The following is a 22,509-nucleotide window of genomic DNA, read 5'->3' as shown; positions in this document are numbered from 1 at the left end:
TATAAGGTGGAAAATAGATGGCATGATACATTGTGACCAACAAAAGTAAAGGCACATTCTTTTGAAGTACGTAACAAAATTTCAAAAAATAACATAGGTATTTTTCGTTTAGGGATTAAGACTACTAAGTTAATAACTCCCTACAAATGTTTGCAACATAAACATTTTGGGTTAAGATTGTAAGAAGAAAACAAAGAAAAATGATGCTTTGTTTCTTACTTTTCTACATTGATATGTCTTTTCTACATATGAAAATGTCTTTTAATTATCTCTATTTCGAGTAATATTGCTAACTTAAACACAAATATTTTATTTTTACAATAGCGGAAGGCTAGTAATTTTTAACCAGTAACAAACAAACATTTTTTAAAGTTTAATATTAGCATTTTAAATGGGATCTCATAATATGTGATTGTTATATTAAGTATTATGAAGTCATATTATTGCTCTATAACAGAAAAACATATAAAGAAAAAAAAAGGTGAAAAAGGGCCGATAAGGACAAAATATATTTTATTAGGAGTATCAAAAAAGTTTCGACCCTTACAAAATTTTTTAGAACATTAGTTCTTAAAATGATTATATATTGCACTGCAATGTTACAATAAAAGCCTATTTTATATGTTCCGAATTCTAGTTTCAATACTGGCTTTATGTACGCTTTTAAGAAGTTCACAGAAATAGCAGAAATAATAATAAATTTTTTGGGGGATGTGAAAAATGTTAGTTTGAAGTTAATACTTGGAGAATGTTTTTTATCATGGTAAAAACAAGTTCTCCCAAAACAGTAAAAACCATGATAAATACTGGTAAAAACATCCCATGGTTAATACCATGCCAACCCTGGAGACTGTCTACGTAAAAATATTATTGGTTTTACTCTCGTAGGCCGGAATTTTTAATTACAATAAATAATTATAAGAAAGGTTAGAAGTTAGATTTAAGTTACCTTTTTAAGAGTTTTATGTTAAGAAAAGCCAAAAACTAAAAATTATCATTTCTTTATGTAACAAATAAATTCAAAAATAATAAGTTTAATTAACTGAATTTTATAATGGATTTTTTAATCACAATTATGAGTTTATTTTCTTGTAAACTACATATTTCTAAATGAAATTTACATTTTCGATCATTATTAAAAACTTAGGTCTCAGTGGATTAAATAATGATTATGATAGATCATCTGGTGGTACACGGTCAGGATATGGTTCTTTAGGAGATGGAAATGGAGGAATCACTCTTTCATCTTCAGGGCCACCAACGGCTCCATCGACAGTTGCAGGAGATATATTGGCTGGAGCAACAGTTTCTAAAGCACCATCAGCTGCAGCAGCAGCTAAATTAGTTATTGATTTACTTTTCACACACTGAAAGTCTACATGTCGACTTTTTGCTTCTTCCTTTTCCCATGACATTCTAATGAATGGCCTTTGAACATAGTTATAAATGACTTCTGCCCTGCCACTAGGACGGCATTTCACTTTTTCCTTATAAGTAGGATAACCTAAAAGAATCAAAATCCTTGTTACTTGAGCTTTTAAAGAATGTCAACAGCAAATGTCAGTAACAGCTTGAATGTTAACAGCAAATAAGGCTCACTTTGAAAGATCATTTATACAGACCAACAAAGTGATCCAAATTAAAAAGAGGAGCTGAATTTTGATTAATTCTAGCATAAAAACTCTTAGCAGGATCAAAACTAGCAACAGTCTTGGTGCTTTATTTTAACTTTTTGATCATTTTACAAAATTTCAGAAATCGTTCAATAACACAAATGCACTTTGCATCTATCAATAAAACTTGCACACCCAAACATACTTAAGAGTCAATAGATTTTTGGATCATAGTGTATAAAAATTTTATGTTGTCTAAAACAACATACTTCTAAATTATAAAAGAGATACTAGAGCAAAATTGATAAAATAATTTCTGAGGTCTAGAAATTGTCGAATAAATAAATAAAAAACTGTATCCAAAAAGTTAAAACAAAAAGAAAAAAGTTAGGAACTGATTAAAACAAGTTATGAAATAATAAATAAAAATTGATTTTTACATGAAAATATTTTTGAGTCACGAGTCTTATAAAATAGTGAAAAATGTTTTGTTTCATACAATTAGTTCTAAAAATACAATGACATCAACAAAAAGTAAAAATAAATATCTCTTTAATAAACTAATAATAATAATGACAATTATTTTCCATATCTATTAAATTAAAAAAAAAATTATTTAAGAAAATACATCTTTGTGTTATATAAAATGCTTTTTGCCAGATCACTAAATAAGAAAAGTTAGGATATGATCAAGTTAGTCAAATTCAGTTTCTTAGATACTATTTTTTTTAGAAAAAAAGGAGAAGAAACCAAATTTCTTTATATTTTCTTCTTCATAAGAGTGCTACTATGAAAATGCTCTAATAAAAAGCTTGCTTTTCATGACAACTTAAACATCAAAGCTGTGAGAAAACTTGAACATTAAATCAGCTTCCATTACAAATATCAATTTATAAAGTTTGTATTAGCCAATTTCAAATTAAAGAGCTTATTAATGATAATGAAATATAAACAAAATTTTAATTTCATTAATATTTAATAGAACAAGACATATTTTAAGGTGATAAAATTAAAAACATCAATGATTGCTACAGTTTTATTATTTGCATAAAGCCTAAAATTTGGATTTCAGACAACGTAAAATAAAGTTTCTTACCTTCTATACCAAGCCTTATCTTTTTCAAACCTCTTTCCTTTAAAACTTGTTTTGCAACGTCACGATTTTCAATATATTTAAAAAATCTGTAGAGAGCAGTGCTATAAACAACTGAAAAACATTGTCTTACATTAGTATGTTTTATAAAAAATATGCATAATGTTCATGTATGCTTAGCATTAGCATGTTAGCTCATTAAATATTTATTTTGAATGTAAAAAGTGCTAAGAAAATGTAAATAGATATTAATTATAACCCTTACAGCAACAACTAGGTATCCACCAGGTAGTTGGTATAAAAAGTATAAATTGGCATCTCATATATTTATTTATGTTATGAAATACTTTGTCATCTGGATAATTTTTAAGAAGAATCCGATATAATTATTGCAAAATTATTGCTTGCATTTAATGCTTATGTCTACTTCATAATAAAATAATCTAGATAAATGGTTGAGGGCATAAAGTATAACAAAGTATCTTATTTCTAGTCATACACTAACTAAATAGACATCTTTTAAAAAAAGTCTAGTAAATTTGAGAACATCAAGTTTAAATTTTGTTTAATGTATTCAGAGATTTTAATAAAAAAGTATACATTACTTACATATACAGTCCTCCAAGAATTTGAAATATGTTGGTACCTTTAAAAATGTTTGGTAGCCAGTAAATAGTAGGTTTTATTAAGTAATGTTATAAATTAGGACGTTACTTCAAAAATTTTGAGTCCACAAGATCTAAAAAAATTAGCCAAAAACTCACAAAAATTACATTATCGATTTGCAGCAATTTTGTCAGGAATTCGCATGTTTTTTTTACTCTGAACACCCTAATTGGGAAGATCCTTCCTTAAAATACAATGAACTTTAACTTATGCACTGGCCTAAGGGACCAACATAAAATAGTGCTTAAGTGAAAAGCCGATTCAAAATTCTAAAACACAACATAAATTGCAATAAGACCTGAATAAACATGTTTCTAAAGATTAAATGTCAATACTTAGAATGACTTGATATGCAAGTATACCAAGAAATTTTTTTTAACATACCTAATTACAATTTATTGCCTTATAAAATAATCTATAATAGATATTTGTTTCTTGTTTTGGCTAAGAATTTTAAAAACAGTTTTCAAAGTTCATACATAATAAGAAAAGGGAGTTACAGTAGCTGAATTAAACTGCAAAAAGTCATGATAGTTAACACTTTCAAATGATTTGGTAGAACTTTTTCACCCTCTTTGTCATTATCATCTACGTGATTATCAGCCATTTTATTAATGATGTGTTCTCTATCTCCCAATTTCATTATTATCAACAACATCAACAAAATCATTAAAGGAAACAAATCCATCAGATACAATTTGCCACTTGTGATCACTAAGATTGGCATCCCAATCTTCTTCAACTATGTTGATTTGATCACTATACTCATTTTCAACAGGAAATAGAAATTCAGCTTTTTTTTTAAACAATTGCTTATGCTAGAATATTTAATACTTCTCCATGATACCACATACCAGCATATCATATTCATTGAATCAAGAATTGTAATTTTTGCATCAGCTACAGCCGATTTGCATGTTTCTAGTTTGGCAAGATATCAATGAATCAAAGTTTTCTAGTAGTGCACTTTTAAACAATGGATTACACATAAATCCGAAGGTGTAGCAAACTTGCACAGTGTGCAGGAAAAAAACCTACTTTCATGTAAGCAAAACTTGGCAGATCTTGTGGATGAGCTGGACATTGATCCATAAATAAGAGGAATTTCCTTTCTCCATTTTATTCTCAAATGCATGTAGAAAGGGTAAGAAAATTTTTGAAGTCATCCATGCAGCTGGATTGTTAAAGTACTCGTACAGAAGCTGATGCTTGTTTTTGAAACAGTGAAGTTTCTTCGACTTGCCAATGATAAAAGAAAATTTTTCTGATTCATCTACAAACACAAAACAGTTAATCTTTCTTTACTGTTTTTTCCATCGTAGCAAGGTTTCCTATTAAATGCCAATGTTTTTTTAGGCATCATCTTGAAAAACAAACCAGTTTCATCATTATTAAAATGTCCCTAGTGGTGTAACCTTTAATTAAAGTTTTTAAGTCCTTGTTCCATAGCTTTACAGTTTTTTGTTCACATTTGCACTTTTTCTAGATAGGGTATAATTTTCTATGCCTTGCTGGATTTTCAATTACTCGCTCCATCCCTTGAATACAGAAAAATTTTCAATGTTCAAAATCTATGTGAAATGAACAGTTTTCTGTCTGAGCAATTTATTATTAGTTTCCGGAATGTTAGAATGTTAAAAGTTTTTTAAAAAACAACTTTTTAAAGCAGATGTAGGAGTTTTAAAATGATCAGTTAAAGCGTTTTTAGTGGTTGATGGATTTCTTTTCAAATTTCTAATGACATATAATTAAAAAATAAAAAAAACTAGATTTCATTTTTTAGCCATTTTTTTGAGTAACAAATCTTAAATTCTGCACAAGTTTAAGCTATAATTTGACATATTGGAAAACATTAAGCTTCTGGAAAATAAAGTGCTGTAGCTGTGAAAAAAAAAAAAAAAAAGAGTTCGCGAAATTTTTTTTCAGTGCATCTTGTTTAGGTTAAAAAAATTCTAGCAACTGCAAAGCAATTGCTAGGATGCAGTGAGCTGGAAATGGTTCCTACAGACTTAAAAACACTAAAGCTATGCAAATTTATTTCTCACCATTTCCCTATTTCCATTTGGTTCCACTTATGGGTGAAAAACTAAGCTTTATACCAATTAAATAATCTCAATGTGATAAAAAGTTAATTGAATCATGGAATATAGAAGTTATTTGGATTATATCAAAAATTATTCCTGTGATTACTCACTTTGATAATAGTTCACTTTATTTACTTACTACAAATAACTCAAATAATTAGAGGAACCAGAGTAGATAACAATACGGAGACAATCCAGCACAGTTTCCATAATTTGAATATAACTTTAACACCTACTTGTGATGTTACACCACGGCATGTACTTCATCTTTCACTTGTCGTGATGTAAAAGACATAAACATTCTCTCGGAAACAGCTCATTACTTTTGGACAGTCGATATATCTTAAGCTGCATGTTGATATGTCAAATTTTATTCTGTATTTTTAATTTCAAATTTAATACAATTTTATTAATCGTTATGCTAATATTAAATCCCTTCTTCAAAGTCTTTATTGGTACAAATTATTTATTTTTACTACTTAATCAAATTATAATTAATGCCAAAGATTACTTTCTAAAGTTAATAAGTAATAAACTCAGTTAGGAAATTCTAAAAGTGCCTTCTAGTCTATATGGAGTCATCTGTTAAAACGAAACGAAATGGGTAAATTTTCCCTTTTGGATGACGTTTCATAACGTAAATTACGATTGTAAAAATTTCATACTCAATTTCTTTTTAGAATCCCTAGATGAAAAAATGGGATTACCAAAAATTGTGTGGCTTTCTCACGATGTAATTGCTAGTAAAATTGAGGCCCTAAACACCCAACACCTTAAAAGAGGAAATCCTTTAGGTATCTGTTTTGAGATGCTAAATAAATGTTTGAAGAAACGGATTTGTCTGTTGTTTATGGAAATTATTTGTTTTCTTCTACAAATAAGATCTCTTAATCTTATATGTATATATATATATTGTAGCGAATTTGAAAATATATGCATAATTTTTGTAAATATTCTTTTGTTATTAGGCCAAATAACTCAGGCGGACCCTCAACAAACAGTTTAATTAGAAAATTGCATAATTCTAACAGATATTAGATAAAAAATAATGCTTAAAGTATTTCTTATGGAAAACTTGATTTGGCGACATTTTTGCAGACTTGGCAATAATTTTGGCGACAAAATGAAAGTTCTGGAAAATTCGATTTCTGAAGTGATAGGACTAATATTTATGGAGTTGCCACAAAGGCGCAAAGCTGCTAACGTTATAAATTATAAATAAAAAATTATATGAAGAAAATGCAAATTAAAACAAATTACTTGATATAAATCCAGTTCACAACATAAAATATTTACAAAATAAAGAATAAAAATGGAAAGCACTGACACCACGGCACTTTCATTGGATCATTTTGAAACATAATTGAGTGCCTGTCTACATTTTAAATTGATTAGTTTGGTTTTATTTACTTTTTTCAATTCTCTTATTAAATTTATAACTTTAGACATTTAACTCCGAATTTTGTTGTTTTCCATTTTGGCATATAAACTAATTTAATACTCAAACTTGCAACATTTGACCCTCATTCAAAAGATCGAGTTTCCCTTTAGTCAAATATATTATTTTCATCAGATTTTTTCCTTTCTTGTTTATTAATCTTTTTTGGAGCAGTCTGGGTATGATTGTTTGTGGTATTTGGCCATCAATGCAGAATTTGCTTCTATATTGATAGCATGGTAACGTCCCATTTTTAATCTTTGTCCTGTAAATATATTTTCTACTGTGCAGTGTTCTTACACTAGTTAAATAGTTCCTTCTTAAATGATTTTAGAATGAAAAGAAAATATTTTACATACATATGAAAACTTTTAATTTGGTCATACTAATAAGAATATATATAACGGAGTCATTTTACAACCAATATGCAAAATATACGTGGTATTCTCTAACTCGAAGTTGTTGTACCACCCAGTTCTGCAGATAATTAAGAGGCAACTATATTCGTTATATTTAGAAACAACTGCGAATATTTAAACCTAATGTCTTCTTTGATCATATAGGAGCAACATTTGAAATACATGAAAAACTTTATTCACAACTTATTTTATAATAAGTTTGAAGACTGCTATTTGAAAGCTTTACCTCAAGAATAAAAAAAAATGCTTTTCAATGCTTACTTAAATTTCCTACAGTTTTGGTATTTTAGAAAACTCTTATTTTGCCAAGAAATTATCATTGTATCTTATAAACTTATGCTATACATTTGTTCTGAATTTTTTCGCAGATAAAAATATAAGGATAAAAAAGATAAATATGTCTGTAAATATTGAGACAAGTTTCATTCAACTTTCATGGAGTGTTAATCATTACGATAATTTTTTGTCCATACTGAATTTACAGTTATTGGTTACAAGAATAAACTCAAATTAGAGGAGAGATAACCAATAGTAAACTACATTCATAAAGGATAAATAAAATAGGAGATGTATCTTAAAAAAGTTCATATATGTTCCTGAAATCATGCATTCATATTCATTGCAACTAATAAACTGAATACATTATCCAACAAATAAGAAGTATCCCTTTAAAAATTTAAATCAGTTTCAGAAGTCAAATTTGAGCAATGCTTAATTTTTTGTTTTGTTTATAGAAAATATAATCATAAACAAAATGAATTCACAAACATGAAGTGCAAAGAACAAGGTAAATTTACTTTGTGAATACTCTTCACCCATTTGTGGAGGATAATCAGTATCCCAGTCAACTATATCATCATCCAATAGAACAACAATATGGCATTCTCGATCTCCACGCTAAAATAAGAAACAACTTATAAGTACACTAATATACAAAAATTTATGATGAAAACAAATATGTACGGCATTAGAATAATGATATTTTTTCATTAGTCAGGATGTTTATGAAAAATATATTTCATTCTATAAAATAAAATATTTTTTAAACTTGCTTATGTTGTTATAAAATACAACATATTCTTATTACTTGATAAGAATGAGTTCTCAAATCATACTACACACACACACATATATATATATTTGAAAGAATAATTCCAAAAATTGAAGAGGAAAAAAATACTTGATATATAAAGCTTGATTGATTTTTGAGCGCATAAAACTGTTTTTAACTCAGTTTTACTACATTCATAAAGCAAATTAAGTTTTATATCATCAAGTATGATAAATTTGCTTTTTTTTATTGTAAGTTTCAGTCATACTATTCTCATATTGTTAAGTCATCTATATAATGCAGCAATAACATTTGCCACAAACTCAACTTAAAAACTACTTTGCACTCAGCAAGTGTGTGTAAGAGGCACATTCACAAACTAATGCGTCACTTTAATTCCGTGCTTCTATATCTGGCTTATTCTCCTAGAAAGCATTGCATTAATCCTCTCTAGTAACATACTATCAAACTACTAGACATATGGAAATTAAACTAAATATGAATTAGAGATCAAATTGATTGTAAAATGAAATCCAGGCCTGTTGACTACTCCAGGCCACTTAAGAACATTTTTAAGGAAATCTCAAAGTTAACAATGATGGCAGGTTTGAAATGAAGCTACCTTGGCTTCAATTGCACATAGCAATATCTTTCAGAGGCAACTAATTGTATTGATCAAATATATCTGGTAATGCACATGTGCTTTTTTTAAGATATGTCACAATTTCTGGTTTACAAACTCTGCCAGCCATTTTAAGTAGTTCTTTTATGCAATCATAAAGTTCATGCATTAAGGGTCCTTCATTTTGGAAAAATCTAGTACACTTGGACAAAACTGTAGAACAAGCACAGACAAACTTAACTCAGCTTTAATAAGTGGTAGTCTTAGAAAAGAAACAATTTTTTTTATAACTTGTAGAATCTAACTTTTTTCCTGCAAGAGGTATAAATTAAAAAAAATGATGAACAATTCCACCCCAAAGTTCCAAAATTCTAATAATGGTTGGTTCTAAAGTAAGCCATCTTGAAGTTGAATGTTTGATAAAGTAAAGGTTTTTAAGCTTTTTTTCAACCAAAACAGTTCGAAAATCTTTTCTAGCAGGCCATCCATCAAAATAAATAATGCAATAGCTAAATCAGAAGTGTTAGACCCAAAAACATTTAAACCTTTTATAAATGTATTATGTAGCAAAATCCTATATTTAGCAACGCAACTCCTCTAATTGATTTTATTTCTTCATTTATTAGATTAAATATGGCATTGTTAACATTAGGTCCATCACTGGAAAGCATTAACAAGTGTGAAAAAAGTCAAATCTACATTATTTAGGCAGATTTTAGATGTTTTATTACATCTTCTGTCTTTGCATGGCCTAAGAAAAATGTCTTAAAGTGATGAGAAAAAACTTATCTTTTTCAGACCAAAAACGAACTCTAGTATGTCTTTGAAACTAGTAGTGTTTGTAGTTGCACCAAATTCTAAAGTATATAATGAATTTTTAATGTTCTTCAAAAATTCATTTCTGAAATAGGGTGCTAATGCATTAGTGATTAAGTAAGTTGCTTTAGATGGATTAAGTGAAAAGTGTTTCATAGTTGAGGACGGAAACATACAATTAAACACCTTATCTATGTCTCTCCAGGTAAATTAGGATATTAAAAGAAATCATTTTCAGGCATCAAATAATTTCAGCTTTCCAAGCTTGATCCTTAATGCTCAGCACATTTAATGATAAGGCACAACCAGATAATGCAAGTTCGTTGTAATTTTTTTGCTGTAAAATTTGACTTAGGTTTATTCAATTCAAAATTCCTTTTCATAGCATAAAACCCTTTATCAATATTGACAGGCATCATATTGCACACCACACAAATCACATTATTTTCACGTTGGACACCCCAACCAGACACAATATGCCCGTCAGAGTCCATCATACCAAGCCATTGTTTTAAAAATTTACATTTCGCCATTTCATAAAAAATTTAAGTTTTGAATACTCTAAATAATTTTAATAAGCAAATGATCATATTTTCAAAACAAATTATTTACTAAAAAACTAAGCATTGGGCATAAAATATGAAATCGAAATGGTTGAGCTTAAACATGTGCTAGTATTGGGGAAAACGTTATCTCTTGGTATATTACGAAGTTTTAAGTTCCTAACTTAGAGCAAATTTGGTTAGCTACTAGCTCTCATTGATTTGAAAATCATCGATCTTTAACATGACATCACAAATGAGTGATTGCATGAAAGGCTTAAGTTCCTAACTTAGAGCAAATTTGCTTAGCTACTAGCTCTCACTGATTTGAAAATCATCGATCTTTAACATGACATCATAAATGAGTGATTGCGCGAAGGTGGAACTACTAAACCAGTAAAAATTAAATTATTTTTGATAAGTTGCAATTTTTTAAAAAGAGAAATGAGTAAAATGAGGTTATTTTCAATCACGGGTGCACTTTCATGGTAGTAATTTTTTTTGCAGACTTTTGGGAAAATTGTGGACTATTTGGGAGGCCTGAAGATATCATCTAAATAGTGTTTAGATGATCTTTTCTCTCCCAACTACTCTAAATAGTTTTTAAAGTTCAACAAAAATAACCTAACTAACCTGTGCAGATGATACCATAACTGGAAGAATAAGATCATCTAAAAATCTTTCAAATTGTTGTCTGGCACCTTCATTAGAAAGTTCATGTAGAAAACCTCCTATTAAAAAAAAAAATTAAGAAAACAATTTTAGCACTCCTTACTAACTGAAACAGAAAACATAAGAAATTTTTTTTAACAACATTCTTTTATAATAGAATAAAATCAATGTAAGCATAAAGAGAAGAAAGAAATGAAAATGTTTACTCAAAATTTACTAAATAACTGAAAGCACTTTGAAATACTTCTAAGTCTGATATAGATAACTTAACTATATTTATGTTTTATAACTAAAGTATTTCATTGGCTTAATGAAAAATTATTGAAAAAAATAATAACCTTTTAATTTTTTCATTGTTATCAGCTTGTGCTATAAAATGCAAAAAATTGTAGAAAACTTCATAATTTTACAAGAAATGTGGGAAATAATTATTCTCTAACAAAAGAAATTTCTGCTAGAAAGTTCGGGGTTTACGAACATGTCAAACAAACAGTTGAAAACACAGCCTATTACTCCTACAAGTTCAGTACATTAATAATTTCCTGCATTGTATGGATTTGTTTTAATAAGCATTTTCTTACATATCTCTTAATATTTTGCAAAAGAATATTTTTCTAAGAATCCCATTTCTAAGTGTATGTCATACAGGACTTTTTGTGGAATAGCACAATTCATTTTTTGAACAAAAATTATTTTAATTAGTAAAACATTTCATTATTTCTCTTTTCCACATAACAATTACCTTTCTATATAACTTCAAATGGTAACAAATATTTATACACTACTGCCATTAAAATTGCTACACCAGGAAGGCAACACACCACAAATGTGAAATTTGAAGGACGGAGAAAGTATGTTGTGGTATGCAAATGAGTAGCTTAACAGCGCATTTATGCAAAGCAGGCGACGATAGTGACACCTACAATGTGTATAAAAGAAGAGATTTAGCAGTAAGTTTCTCATACAGAAATTGAATTTGAGCATTGTTCTTGGGTAAAAAGTTTTTGTTATGCCTCGTGAAAGAAGGAGAAATGCCTGCCAGCATGTGTCTGAGTTTGAGGTCGAATTGTGACCTACCGGGATTGCGGTATATCATACCAAAGTATTGCTACTTGCGTTGGTCGAGACCCCATGACTGTTAGCAGAATATGGAATCGATGGGTTCATGACGGTCATATGGGACGCCGTGCACTATCTCAGCGGTAACACCCGAGAAGACAGACATATTATCCGCATGGCCTTAAGGGATAGTACAGCTACGTCACAAATCCTCAGTCAACAATGTTTGCAGCAGCATGGAATGCCAGCACGACGACAATGGCTTCGGCTACCCTTGACACTGCATCACAGGCAGGAACGCCTCCAATGGTGTGATTCATCACAATAGTGTGATTAATGACAAACTTGGAAGCAGGAGTGGCATGGCGTAGTCTTTTCTGACAAATCCAGGTTCTGTACACAGCATCATGATAGCTGCATCCGTGTTTGGCGACATCGCGGAGACCGCCCATTGGCAGCTTGCATTCGAAATCATCATACTGGCCCATCACCTGGAGTAATGGTATGGGGTGCCATTGGATACACGTCTCGATCACTTCTTGTTTGCATTGACGGCCGGCACTTTGAACAGCAGTCATTACATTTCTGATGCGTTAGGATCAGTTGCTCTGCCTTATCTCCGAGGTCTCCATAACGCTACGTTTCAGCAGTACAATGCACGACCGCATGTTGCCTGCACTCTCCTGACCTTTCTTGACACAGAACATGTTCATCTGTTGCAATAGCCAGCCCGTTCTTCTGATCTCTCACCAATTGAAAACGCCTGGTCAATGGTTGCTGAATGACTGGCACGCCACTTCTTGTCAGTCACTTCGACCCATGAATTCTGGCATAATGTTGAAGCTGCATGGAATGCTGTACCCCTCCATGCTATCTAATATATCTTTGACTTGATACCGAGAAGAATAACTGCTGTTACTGCTGCCATGGGAGGCTGCTCTGAGTACTGATTCCTTAATATCTATACATCCAAATATCCTAAAAATTTAATCACTTGTTCTTCCAACTATAATGTATGTGCCCAATAAATATCATTCTGTTATTTGCATTCCTTCGTGGTGTAGAAATTTTAATGGCCAGTAGTGTATAACAGTTTAAAAATTTTGCTATGTTGAATATAGTTAACTGAGAAATTTTAAAAAAAAATTCATGAAATCTACAATCTAAAAGAATAGAAACAGAATTTCTGATAGACTGAATTAAATACAGTACTTAATAACATAAGAATATGACGGAGTTAAATTATGTCACTATCTAAACAAACTATGAATATCTCAAAACACTAGATAAATTAACACTAAATTATTAATTATTAACTAATTAAAAATTAGTGTTAATTTAGATAAATTAACAAACTAGATAAATTATTAACATTCCATGCTAGATAAATTAACAAAAAATAATATTTTTCCTACTTTAAACTATATGTATTAGCAACATTTTTCTTTATCAATTGCATACTTCATAAACGTTAAGCGAATACATAAAATAATCTAAACACTAAAAGTATTTGTGAAGTTAGCCATTGCTAAGCCATTATCACATTATTCCAATATTTATCACTTTAAGATTATTGCATAGACAGAAAAAGTAAGATGCAAACTTTTTGTTGAAATTTTCAAATCTTAAAAATATCATTAATAATGAAAATTATCGTGTAAAAAAAACACTATTTTTAACAAAACTGCTATTTTGATAAGTTTACAAATTAAAATTAAAAAAAGAGATAGCACAAAGTTTTTTTCTCTTTTTTAACATGACATAATAGTTCGATTTATAATATAATTTTTTTAAAATAATTCTCCATTGATTACATGAAGAACAAAAAATCAATTAAACAAAAGCTAAAGCTCTATTTAATGAAGATTTTACACTAAAAATTTGTGTTATTGTATTTTGAGAAAGAAAAGTGAACAAAGATGCATGTGCAACATTCAAGAAATATGGTTATTAACAAACAGTTTATAAGGTATAGGAAATTAGCATATTCTATAAATACATCTAAAAAACAATTTATGAAAACTGTTGCATTCTTCTTCAACCTTAATATTTGTGTTCAATTTTACTGTAGTTCAATTGTGAATAAAAATTAACCAATGTGAAATTTTGTTCAGATGCATTTGAAAGAAAGTAACATTTAAAAATAAGTATGTTTAAAATAAAAAAAGAAGAAATAAAGAAAACCTTTAAGCAGAATGAAAAAAAAAATTCCTAAATGCAGGAAAATAATTAAACTTACTTAAATTATGACATTTTACAGTGTTAGCATCAAATGGAATAAGCAAATAATCGCAAGCATCTCTGAGTTCAGGAACAGATACACTTGGAGGACAATGAATAATACCAGTTGTGTAATATTCCTATTTTAAAAAGGAAAGATAAGAAAATCAACTTAAAATTATTTAAAACATTAAAAACTAAAACACAGAAAATTACAGGTGAAATAAATAATGGGCAGTAATGAGGATTTTTAAAAGTTTGCCAAAGTAAATGTGATCTAACAGATGAAATTTAGCTTTATAAAAAACTATTAATATATATACAATTTATTATTATATGGTAGTTTAAAATTCTTATGTATATAATAACTTAATGTCATACAGTTAATAGTAAGTTTTTTTTTAAAAATANTCGCCAAAGTAAATGTGATCTAACAGATGAAATTTAGCTTTATAAAAAACTATTAATATATATACAATTTATTATTATATGGTAGTTTAAAATTCTTATGTATATAATAACTTAATGTTATACAGTTAATAGTAAGTTTTTTTTAAAAAATAATAATGCATATGTAGAACTGAAACATTTCAAAAATCAATCACCAAAAATCAAAACAACAAAGCAATAAGTTTTGAAGTTAATAATAAAATTCCTTGTTGTAGTATATTTTAATAAAAACCCAACCCTCAAAGTGAAAATCAGAAATATTAGCGCTTTTTAAAGAACAATGTCGATTTAATTGGTAAGCAATATATAAATGATATATTTTAACATTGTCATAGTTTAAACTAATACTCACAGAAATATCAGCATTTGTTTTTCTCAACTATTGCTTATAATGCAAAGGATATAGTAAAAGATAAATTGTTAAAATAATGTTTAAATAGATGTTTGGCAACAGCTGTAAAGAGTTTGTGTGTTTTTTCATTCTCTGAACAATTTTTATTTTTCAAAGTTATTTTCAACAAAATAGTAATAAATAACAGTGATAAAGTTTTCATATAAATAGTGTCAATACATTAACTGAAACATGTTGGTAATAACCTATTAAGTGCTAAATTGTGTAAAATAGCTTGAAATGCATGTAATGAAAATATAATAAACAAGATATAATTCAATATTCCAGCAGCTGCTATTTTTACTGTTGAGGTTTTAGTGAAAGACCTTTCAGTCTCACCAAAGGAAAAAGAAATAGATGGAAATGCATAAAATGTCAAGATATGAGTCCAAAAACCAAGCTCAATAAACCAATTCTCAGTGAGAACCTCAGAAAGAAATTCCAACCTAAACAGAATGCAGAAAACAAATCCTGAAAAAAATTCGTCGAGCAAAACGTGTAAAAGAAATTCTGAACGCACTTGCAAAATTGGAAAAAGAAAACTCAGAACTAAACCCGCCCCCCTCAGAACATTTTAACACCTTAACGATCGGTTAATTTTCAAGAAAACGGTCATAAAAGTGAATTTTTTTTTATTCACGTATTTAATTAGTGCAGACGTGTAAGCAAAAACACGTTAACATTAGACATTACATTAGACATTACACGTTAACATTAGACGTCAACATTAGAGCAAAACGTGTAAAAGAAATTCTGAACGCACTTGCAAAATTGGAAAAAGAAAACTCAGAACTAAATCCGCCCCCCTCAGAACATTTTAACCCCTTAACGATCGGTTAATTTTCAAGAAAACGGTCATAAAAGTGAATTTTTTTTTATTCACGTATTTAATTAGTGCAGACATCTAGTTTAAAATAAACTATCTACAATTACCATAAAAATATCCTGGTACTGCCATCTGGTGTGTAAGATGAGAAATAAAATGCATTCTGGGTAAAAGAACTGAACTAGTTTTATTCTTATTGGCACGTTACTACTGAACACTCCAGCCCGGGAATATCACGGGAGTGAGAAGGAAAGGGTTAATGAGTATTCGAAAAACTTGGACTTTTAAAATGCATTCAAATTAATTCATATTCATATATTTGAATCACATATCAAATCTAAAAAAAACAATCACCAATATAAAAAATGACATGCAAACCTTGAAAAAAGGAGCTGTTCAAAAACTCTAAACGATCTGAAAAAGCTAATTTAAAAAAAGAAAGAAAACCTGGAAAACATGATAACAGAACTACAACAGTATTCATGCCAAGCATACTTAGAGCACACAGGCTTACCTAAGGGTGAAAATAAAGACATAAACAAAACAGTTGATAAAGTTTTGAACAGTCTAGACAGAGTGCATAGCCATATTATTCAACAAAAAAAATAAGCACCTTTTAAGCACTTTTCAAGCACTCAAAAAATATTTTTAAGCACTTTAAAAAAATATCATATTTAGGCAGGGTTGGAAAGTTTTTGACAATTGACGGTTTTATCCTGTTTTAACTGTCATGACAAAAAAAAACCTTTTGGCATTGTTTTTGACAATTGTAAAAAATCATGAAATTTTGAATCATGTATAATGAATGGCGTTTCTATACGCTACGGATTGACAATACGCCGAAATAGATTGGGGTTGAATTAATTGTGCAAACGTTGAATAGAACAATGTGAACTGTGTCTTTTTGCATAATTCGAAGCGAAAATCAACATAGTAAAGGAAAAATTCCATTTTGAGAAAGGGAAAATTAGGTACTTTTTAAAAACACTAAATGAAAAAAACACCTTTAAGGGCTTTTAAAAACGAAAATAAGCACCTTTGAGCACTTTTTAAAAACGCTACGCACCCTGTAAATAAATGAATGAGCAAAAGGAAGAATCAATAGTTAATATGGGATTCAATGAAATAGCGATTAACTAAATGGGTTATTCAATGAGTCCATCGATCAGTGAACGAATAAATTAAATGATTTATCAGTCTGTTATGGCTTATTCCGTATTTCGCAGCTTCATAGATTCGTTTTAAACATTAGTTTCATGCTTTTGAAAATAAAATTATCAAAAAATTAGACATCAATATGAATTTAACTTAAAATAATATGAATCTTGCCAGGATTTAGATTATTTCAAATGAAAAAAAAAAACTTCCTCACTCTTTTGACCAAGATCCCATGTATTCTGATAATGTTGGAAGAGGGTTTCTTAGTTTAACCAGCTGGGTTTGATCACCATTCAAAGTTTCAACCTGTTTTAAAAGATAACAATAAAAGAATTATTCTGGAAAATTGTTTTTCATTTTCTTAGCATTTATTTTAAGTTCGAAACATGTATCATTATTTTTTATTTTTGTTTAGTAACTTGAAATAGTAACTTTTGTTTAACTTGAAAAAAAAAATTAACTTTAGACATACGTACTAAAAAGTAAGTTTTATGGTTAGATTGGCTAAGTAATAAGTGTTAATCAATCAATCAGTAAACTTAAAATAATCACAATAATAATCATAATAATCGCAATATAATCATTGAATAAGCTAACAATTTTTTAACAATTAGGATTTGATAAATTTCTGAAATACAGGGAATAACGTTGGAATGAATAAATTCCTTTAAGTGAATTACAATTTTCTCAAATTAAAAACGTTTTCACACAATTATGAAATCAGTTTCCCTAAATAAAATTTTAATGAAAAACTAAAAATGTCATTTAATTAATTTAATAACTATCAAAAATTATTTTTTTGCAAAATTTAAAATATTTGTATGCATAAAAATTAAAATATATCGTTCATGAATACAAAAATATATCATGATAATTTTTATCATGCAAATTTCAATTGTTTGGAAATATTAAATCAAAGCATATATTTACCTTGTCAATGCCCAAAACTCTATAGTTAGTTCCTAGTAATATGCCATTAGCAAGTTTCTCNTCATTATAGAAAATAACAAATGTCTTAGAATATCTCGCAAAAAGAAATGATCCAATATTAGTTAGAGCTAGTAAGGCCAAACGCTCCGTTCTTGAAGTAAAAGTGCGAGCTTTGCGCCAAAGTTACGTCACTAGAGTGATGTCGGAGGATCGGCGCGGCGAGAGATACTTCAAAGGAGTGAACCAGCCTTTCTATTCTCTTTAGCCCTGGACATGACTACTAGTACTAGAAGACTTAACCAAATTTCATACACAAGTCTAAAAAGAAAGTTTTCATCCAAGTTGTCAGTATTTATTGTAAAAATGCTTTAATTTACTATCTGCTGAAATTCAAAATGCAAATAGTTTAAATAACTTTCAAAAACTCGCCGACCAGGTGGCCGAGTGGTTAGCGTGCCTGACTGCGGAGCCGATGATTCGAAGGTTGGAATCCTGCTCAGGGCATGGATGTTTCTTTCTCTCTGCGTTTTATGTCCTTTCTCCTTTGTGTGAATGTGACCCGCCCTATAAACTGGTCTGTGGTTGTGTGACGTGGGCGAAGCTGCTTCGCCACAGGTGCCCACTGGATAATGAGAAGAGAGTAGCAGTTCTGGCATTAAGAGGCCAATGGGACAATACATCCCAAGTGCCCGCCATTTTAAAAAAAAAAAACTTTCAAAAACTCCAAAACTTTTTCCACTTTTTCTTTACTTAATGAAAATATTTTATCACAGAAATTCTAAACACCCTTTATCTTTTTTTTATGTAAATCCTTATAATCATAATTACATTTTTGAGTTTTCATGACTGGTTTAACTTGCTTTAAAACAGCTACTCTTGCTTGCCATCCTTTAAACTTTGAAAATTAGATTCCTTTTTAAACTCTTTTGTGTTTTCCTTTATATGTGTTTATGTTTTTTTAATAATTATTTATCATATTATAATATATAAACTCATTTCTGTAATCACTAACATGGACCTAGAAATCCAAAAGTGATTTGAGCAATTTATTTCTTCTGTAATTGCTTGTTTCTTGATTTTAAATTGTATTATATTGAATTACAAATGCTTCATATTCATAACAAAAAAAAAATGCTATTTACAGGTTATATCTATCAAAGGAAGGAAAAAAATTGGAATTATGCAAAAAGTGAAATTTATATTAAGGGGTCCAAATTCTTAATAAATTAAAATAATTCTTAAATAATTCTTTCTCCTGACTAAACTATTGAGGCCATTTTTCTGAAAGTGAAGCTACTCCTCACATTTTGAGGATCAGGAATAAAAATTAATAAAAAAGAGAGGTATATTAATTCTGAGAAAGCATGTTTCCGTAACTTAAAATATCATCTGCATTAAGTTATTAGCCTATTTTGAGTCACCTTTTTAAACCAAGTGCGTGAAAATAGGATTACTGGATCAAAAGTGATTTAGGGTGTTACATTTTGTTTTCGTGCACTCTATTTACCAAATTTAATAAGTTTGATGCTTTTAAATTTGTTATTAGTCAGTGTTTTCACCATAGAAAAAAAATGGGTGAGAATTTCTCACCCTTTCTCAAAAACAGGGTGAGATTTCAGAAAGTTAAGTGAGATTTCCAAAAACTTAAAAAACACAAATAGACTTGGAAAAAAAATCCTTTCTTTTATTATAATACATTTTTAACGTCTTCTATTTTTTAAAGCATTGATTATTCTTGCTGCATCATCATAGAAGATTTTGCCTTTACTAGGTATTTGTCCCTCTTACATTAGTGCATAAAAATTTTGAAAAAACTTTACCTATGGTAAACACGTGGTTGCAGAGAAATGTGTTCTGAAAGGGGTTCCGTGGTTCGGTTGTGTTCTGTTGTTCGGAAAGGTTCTGAACAATACTGGTAAATAGGGAAGCTAGATAACGGAGCAAATGTTGAAGATAGTGAAAGATGTATAATACNAATAGCGTAATTCGAAGCTTCTTCCAAAATGTGAGAAATTCGCGAATTTTGAAATTGATTTATAGAATGCGCGAATTTCTCGCAGTAATAATTTTTTAATGCGAGAAAAGAAAAAAATATGCGAGATTCTCGCGTTCTCGAGCTGTAGTGAAAACACTGTTAGTACTTATTTGTAATTTCTACAAAATTATTATCTGCAAACGCATGTGTTGTTTAGATCTATAATATTTGTTAAGTTGATGAGATGTAGATATACTGGATTTGAGTTTAGCCCTTTCATTATAGCTTCAATCATCTTGTAGCTATTGCTGTAAGTTAAAGAGACAAAAATAATTCAATAAATAAAAAAGTTTGTGGTAACTTTTGTTACAAAAACTTAAAAATTACTCCTGTAACGAAATTAAATTAAGAATAATTTCAGATAAATTATAAAGATTAGTTTCAAACCATTGGCCATTGTGTAAATAGAGGTAAGCAGCACACTATACGGATATTTTTGATTTAAATTTTTTTTTTTTTTAGGTAAATTTTTTATAAGTTTAAGGTCACTCTTTTAAAATTTCAAGGAACAATAAAAATGAACCTTTTTTAATCACAGTAGTACACATTTTTAAAATCATTTTTTAAATATTAATTATATAAAAGTACTTACTGATATTATAAAAATACTTTAAATAAATTGGCCCTTAAAACCGGCATTAAATTAATAAATTTTTGGATAAAAAGTATTATTTTCTAGACCATTTACTAAAAACATTACAAAGAAATATCTGTACTGTTTTCTTTACACTTTTAACTAAAAAATAGAAGAAGAAATTCACCTATTATGTCTTACTTTCTGTGGAATTGCTTACAAATTTCTGTTTCCCTCACTGCATGATATAGGATGTAACAAGGAATTATAAAAATAAATTAGGAATTCTAAGATCCCACAAAATGCTAGTAGAAAGTAATTTGAAAATAAAAATACCTCATTATTATTCGTGAACTGAAAATATGTGTGAAAGTTTACCATTATAGCTCTGAAAATTGTAGCTGATATGCCTTCTGCAACTTCATATTCACCTCTTTCATTAGGTCGAGTAAAGTTATTTTCTAAGGAAGATCCAAACATCCTAAAAATGTTTAAAAAAAATATTTCAGAACTGGGTTGAATTCAGTCTTAATAACTTCAGATTAAATGAAAAAGAAAATATTTACGAAAATATAATGACTATCGGGTTGTTTACTTTATTAGAAATGTTAATATTTATTTTGATAAATAGCTTTAAAGAAAAAATAAAATTATAAGAATATTTGTTTGTGGTGTAATTACAATATTAACCTTTTTTATTCTTTGACTGTGGTTATAATATACAACTACTTTACACCTAGTAAAAGTTTTCGCGATCAGGTTAATGTATGAAATTTATATCTGTTATACACAAAAACTCAAAATTGTTGAACAGGAGTAAGAATTAAATTCTGAAACAATACTCTTTGTAAATTTTAAATATGAAACTTCGTAATTAAGACTGTTAGTATAGAAAATAGGGAACTCAATTTACCTAGATCTGGAAGAATCTTAAAAATAGAAAAAAAAGAGAATATTATGAGTTTATTTATTAAGGATTAAGAAATTATCAAAAGTATTCATCACATAATAGAAATGTATAATTACCTCCCAAGCATTGTATCTGGGTGAGCAGCAAATAATGCTGGATCCACAATAATACGGGTATTTTCTACAACAAGAGTAATTCGTTCATCACTGACAGATTGTGCATTAATTCCCTGATTGGCAGCAGGTAAAGCACTTGAATTGGCTACTGGAGCTGAGCAACTAGCTCCCATTGGAAATGCTGATAAACATGTATCTCTACCATGATTTCGAGCTGGTCCCAAAACTTGAAAACTTGGATGGGCCCGGACTCTAAAATAAAGAAAAGATACAATCAAAATGCTCAATGCAAACCATTAGGATGGCAAAAAAATTTTGCTTTGGGAATTTTGACTATTTTTAAAAGAAAAAATTAACACACCTTCTTACAAAAATCATATATACCGTAAGACATCTTCATATTTCTGTCACTTTTCATGTGTACATTAAAATAAATTTGGCTTTCTACCCTAATTTAAAAATTACAGGTAATACTGGTCTGGCTATACAATTGCAAAATACGAGGGTTGCTATTTATATTTCTGGTAATGAAAAAAACAAATATGTAGGATCGAAATTGGCTTTATTGTTTTTCAAAATATTCTCCATGATGATCAATACACTTTTGCATGCGTTTGAACCAATTTTCAAAGCACTTTTTCCAGTCCGATTGAGGTAACTCCAAAACATGCGTTTTGAATGCATCAACCGCTTCTTCGGGGGTCGAAAATCGTTGTCCACGTAATTTATTTTTGATGTGTGGGAATAAGAAGAAGTCATTGGGTGCCAAATCAGGGCTGTACGGCGGATGACCCATCAGTTCGATCTTTCGCTCCGTCAGAAAT

General features: G+C 29.2%; 1 protein-coding gene across 4 annotated transcripts in view; it reads right to left on the bottom strand.

The window, feature by feature from the left end:
• Positions 1-100: 100 nt before the first annotated feature.
• The window catches only part of LOC107443981 (BTB/POZ domain-containing protein 10), a 92,393-nt gene continuing 69,984 nt past the window's right edge, over positions 101-22,509 (bottom strand). For all 4 annotated transcript variants that reach the window (XM_071187947.1, XM_016058018.4, XM_043040053.2 and 1 more), the window contains 7 exons: positions 21,686-21,937; positions 21,038-21,140; positions 14,315-14,435; positions 10,978-11,075; positions 8,111-8,210; positions 2,710-2,820; positions 101-1,504 (listed from right to left, as the gene is read on the bottom strand). In XM_071187947.1, coding sequence (XP_071044048.1) covers positions 1,170-1,504; positions 2,710-2,820; positions 8,111-8,210; positions 10,978-11,075; positions 14,315-14,435; positions 21,038-21,140; positions 21,686-21,937 — 1,120 coding nt within the window. In that variant the 3' untranslated portion in view covers positions 101-1,169. The remainder of the gene's footprint in view (positions 1,505-2,709; positions 2,821-8,110; positions 8,211-10,977; positions 11,076-14,314; positions 14,436-21,037; positions 21,141-21,685; positions 21,938-22,509) is intronic.

Source organism: Parasteatoda tepidariorum, chromosome X1 (genome assembly GCF_043381705.1).
Source record: "Parasteatoda tepidariorum isolate YZ-2023 chromosome X1, CAS_Ptep_4.0, whole genome shotgun sequence".
NCBI classification, from domain to species: domain Eukaryota; kingdom Metazoa; phylum Arthropoda; class Arachnida; order Araneae; family Theridiidae; genus Parasteatoda; species Parasteatoda tepidariorum.
The sequence above is the reverse complement of the archived record's forward strand: the minus strand, read 5'-3'. Positions and strand labels throughout refer to the sequence as shown.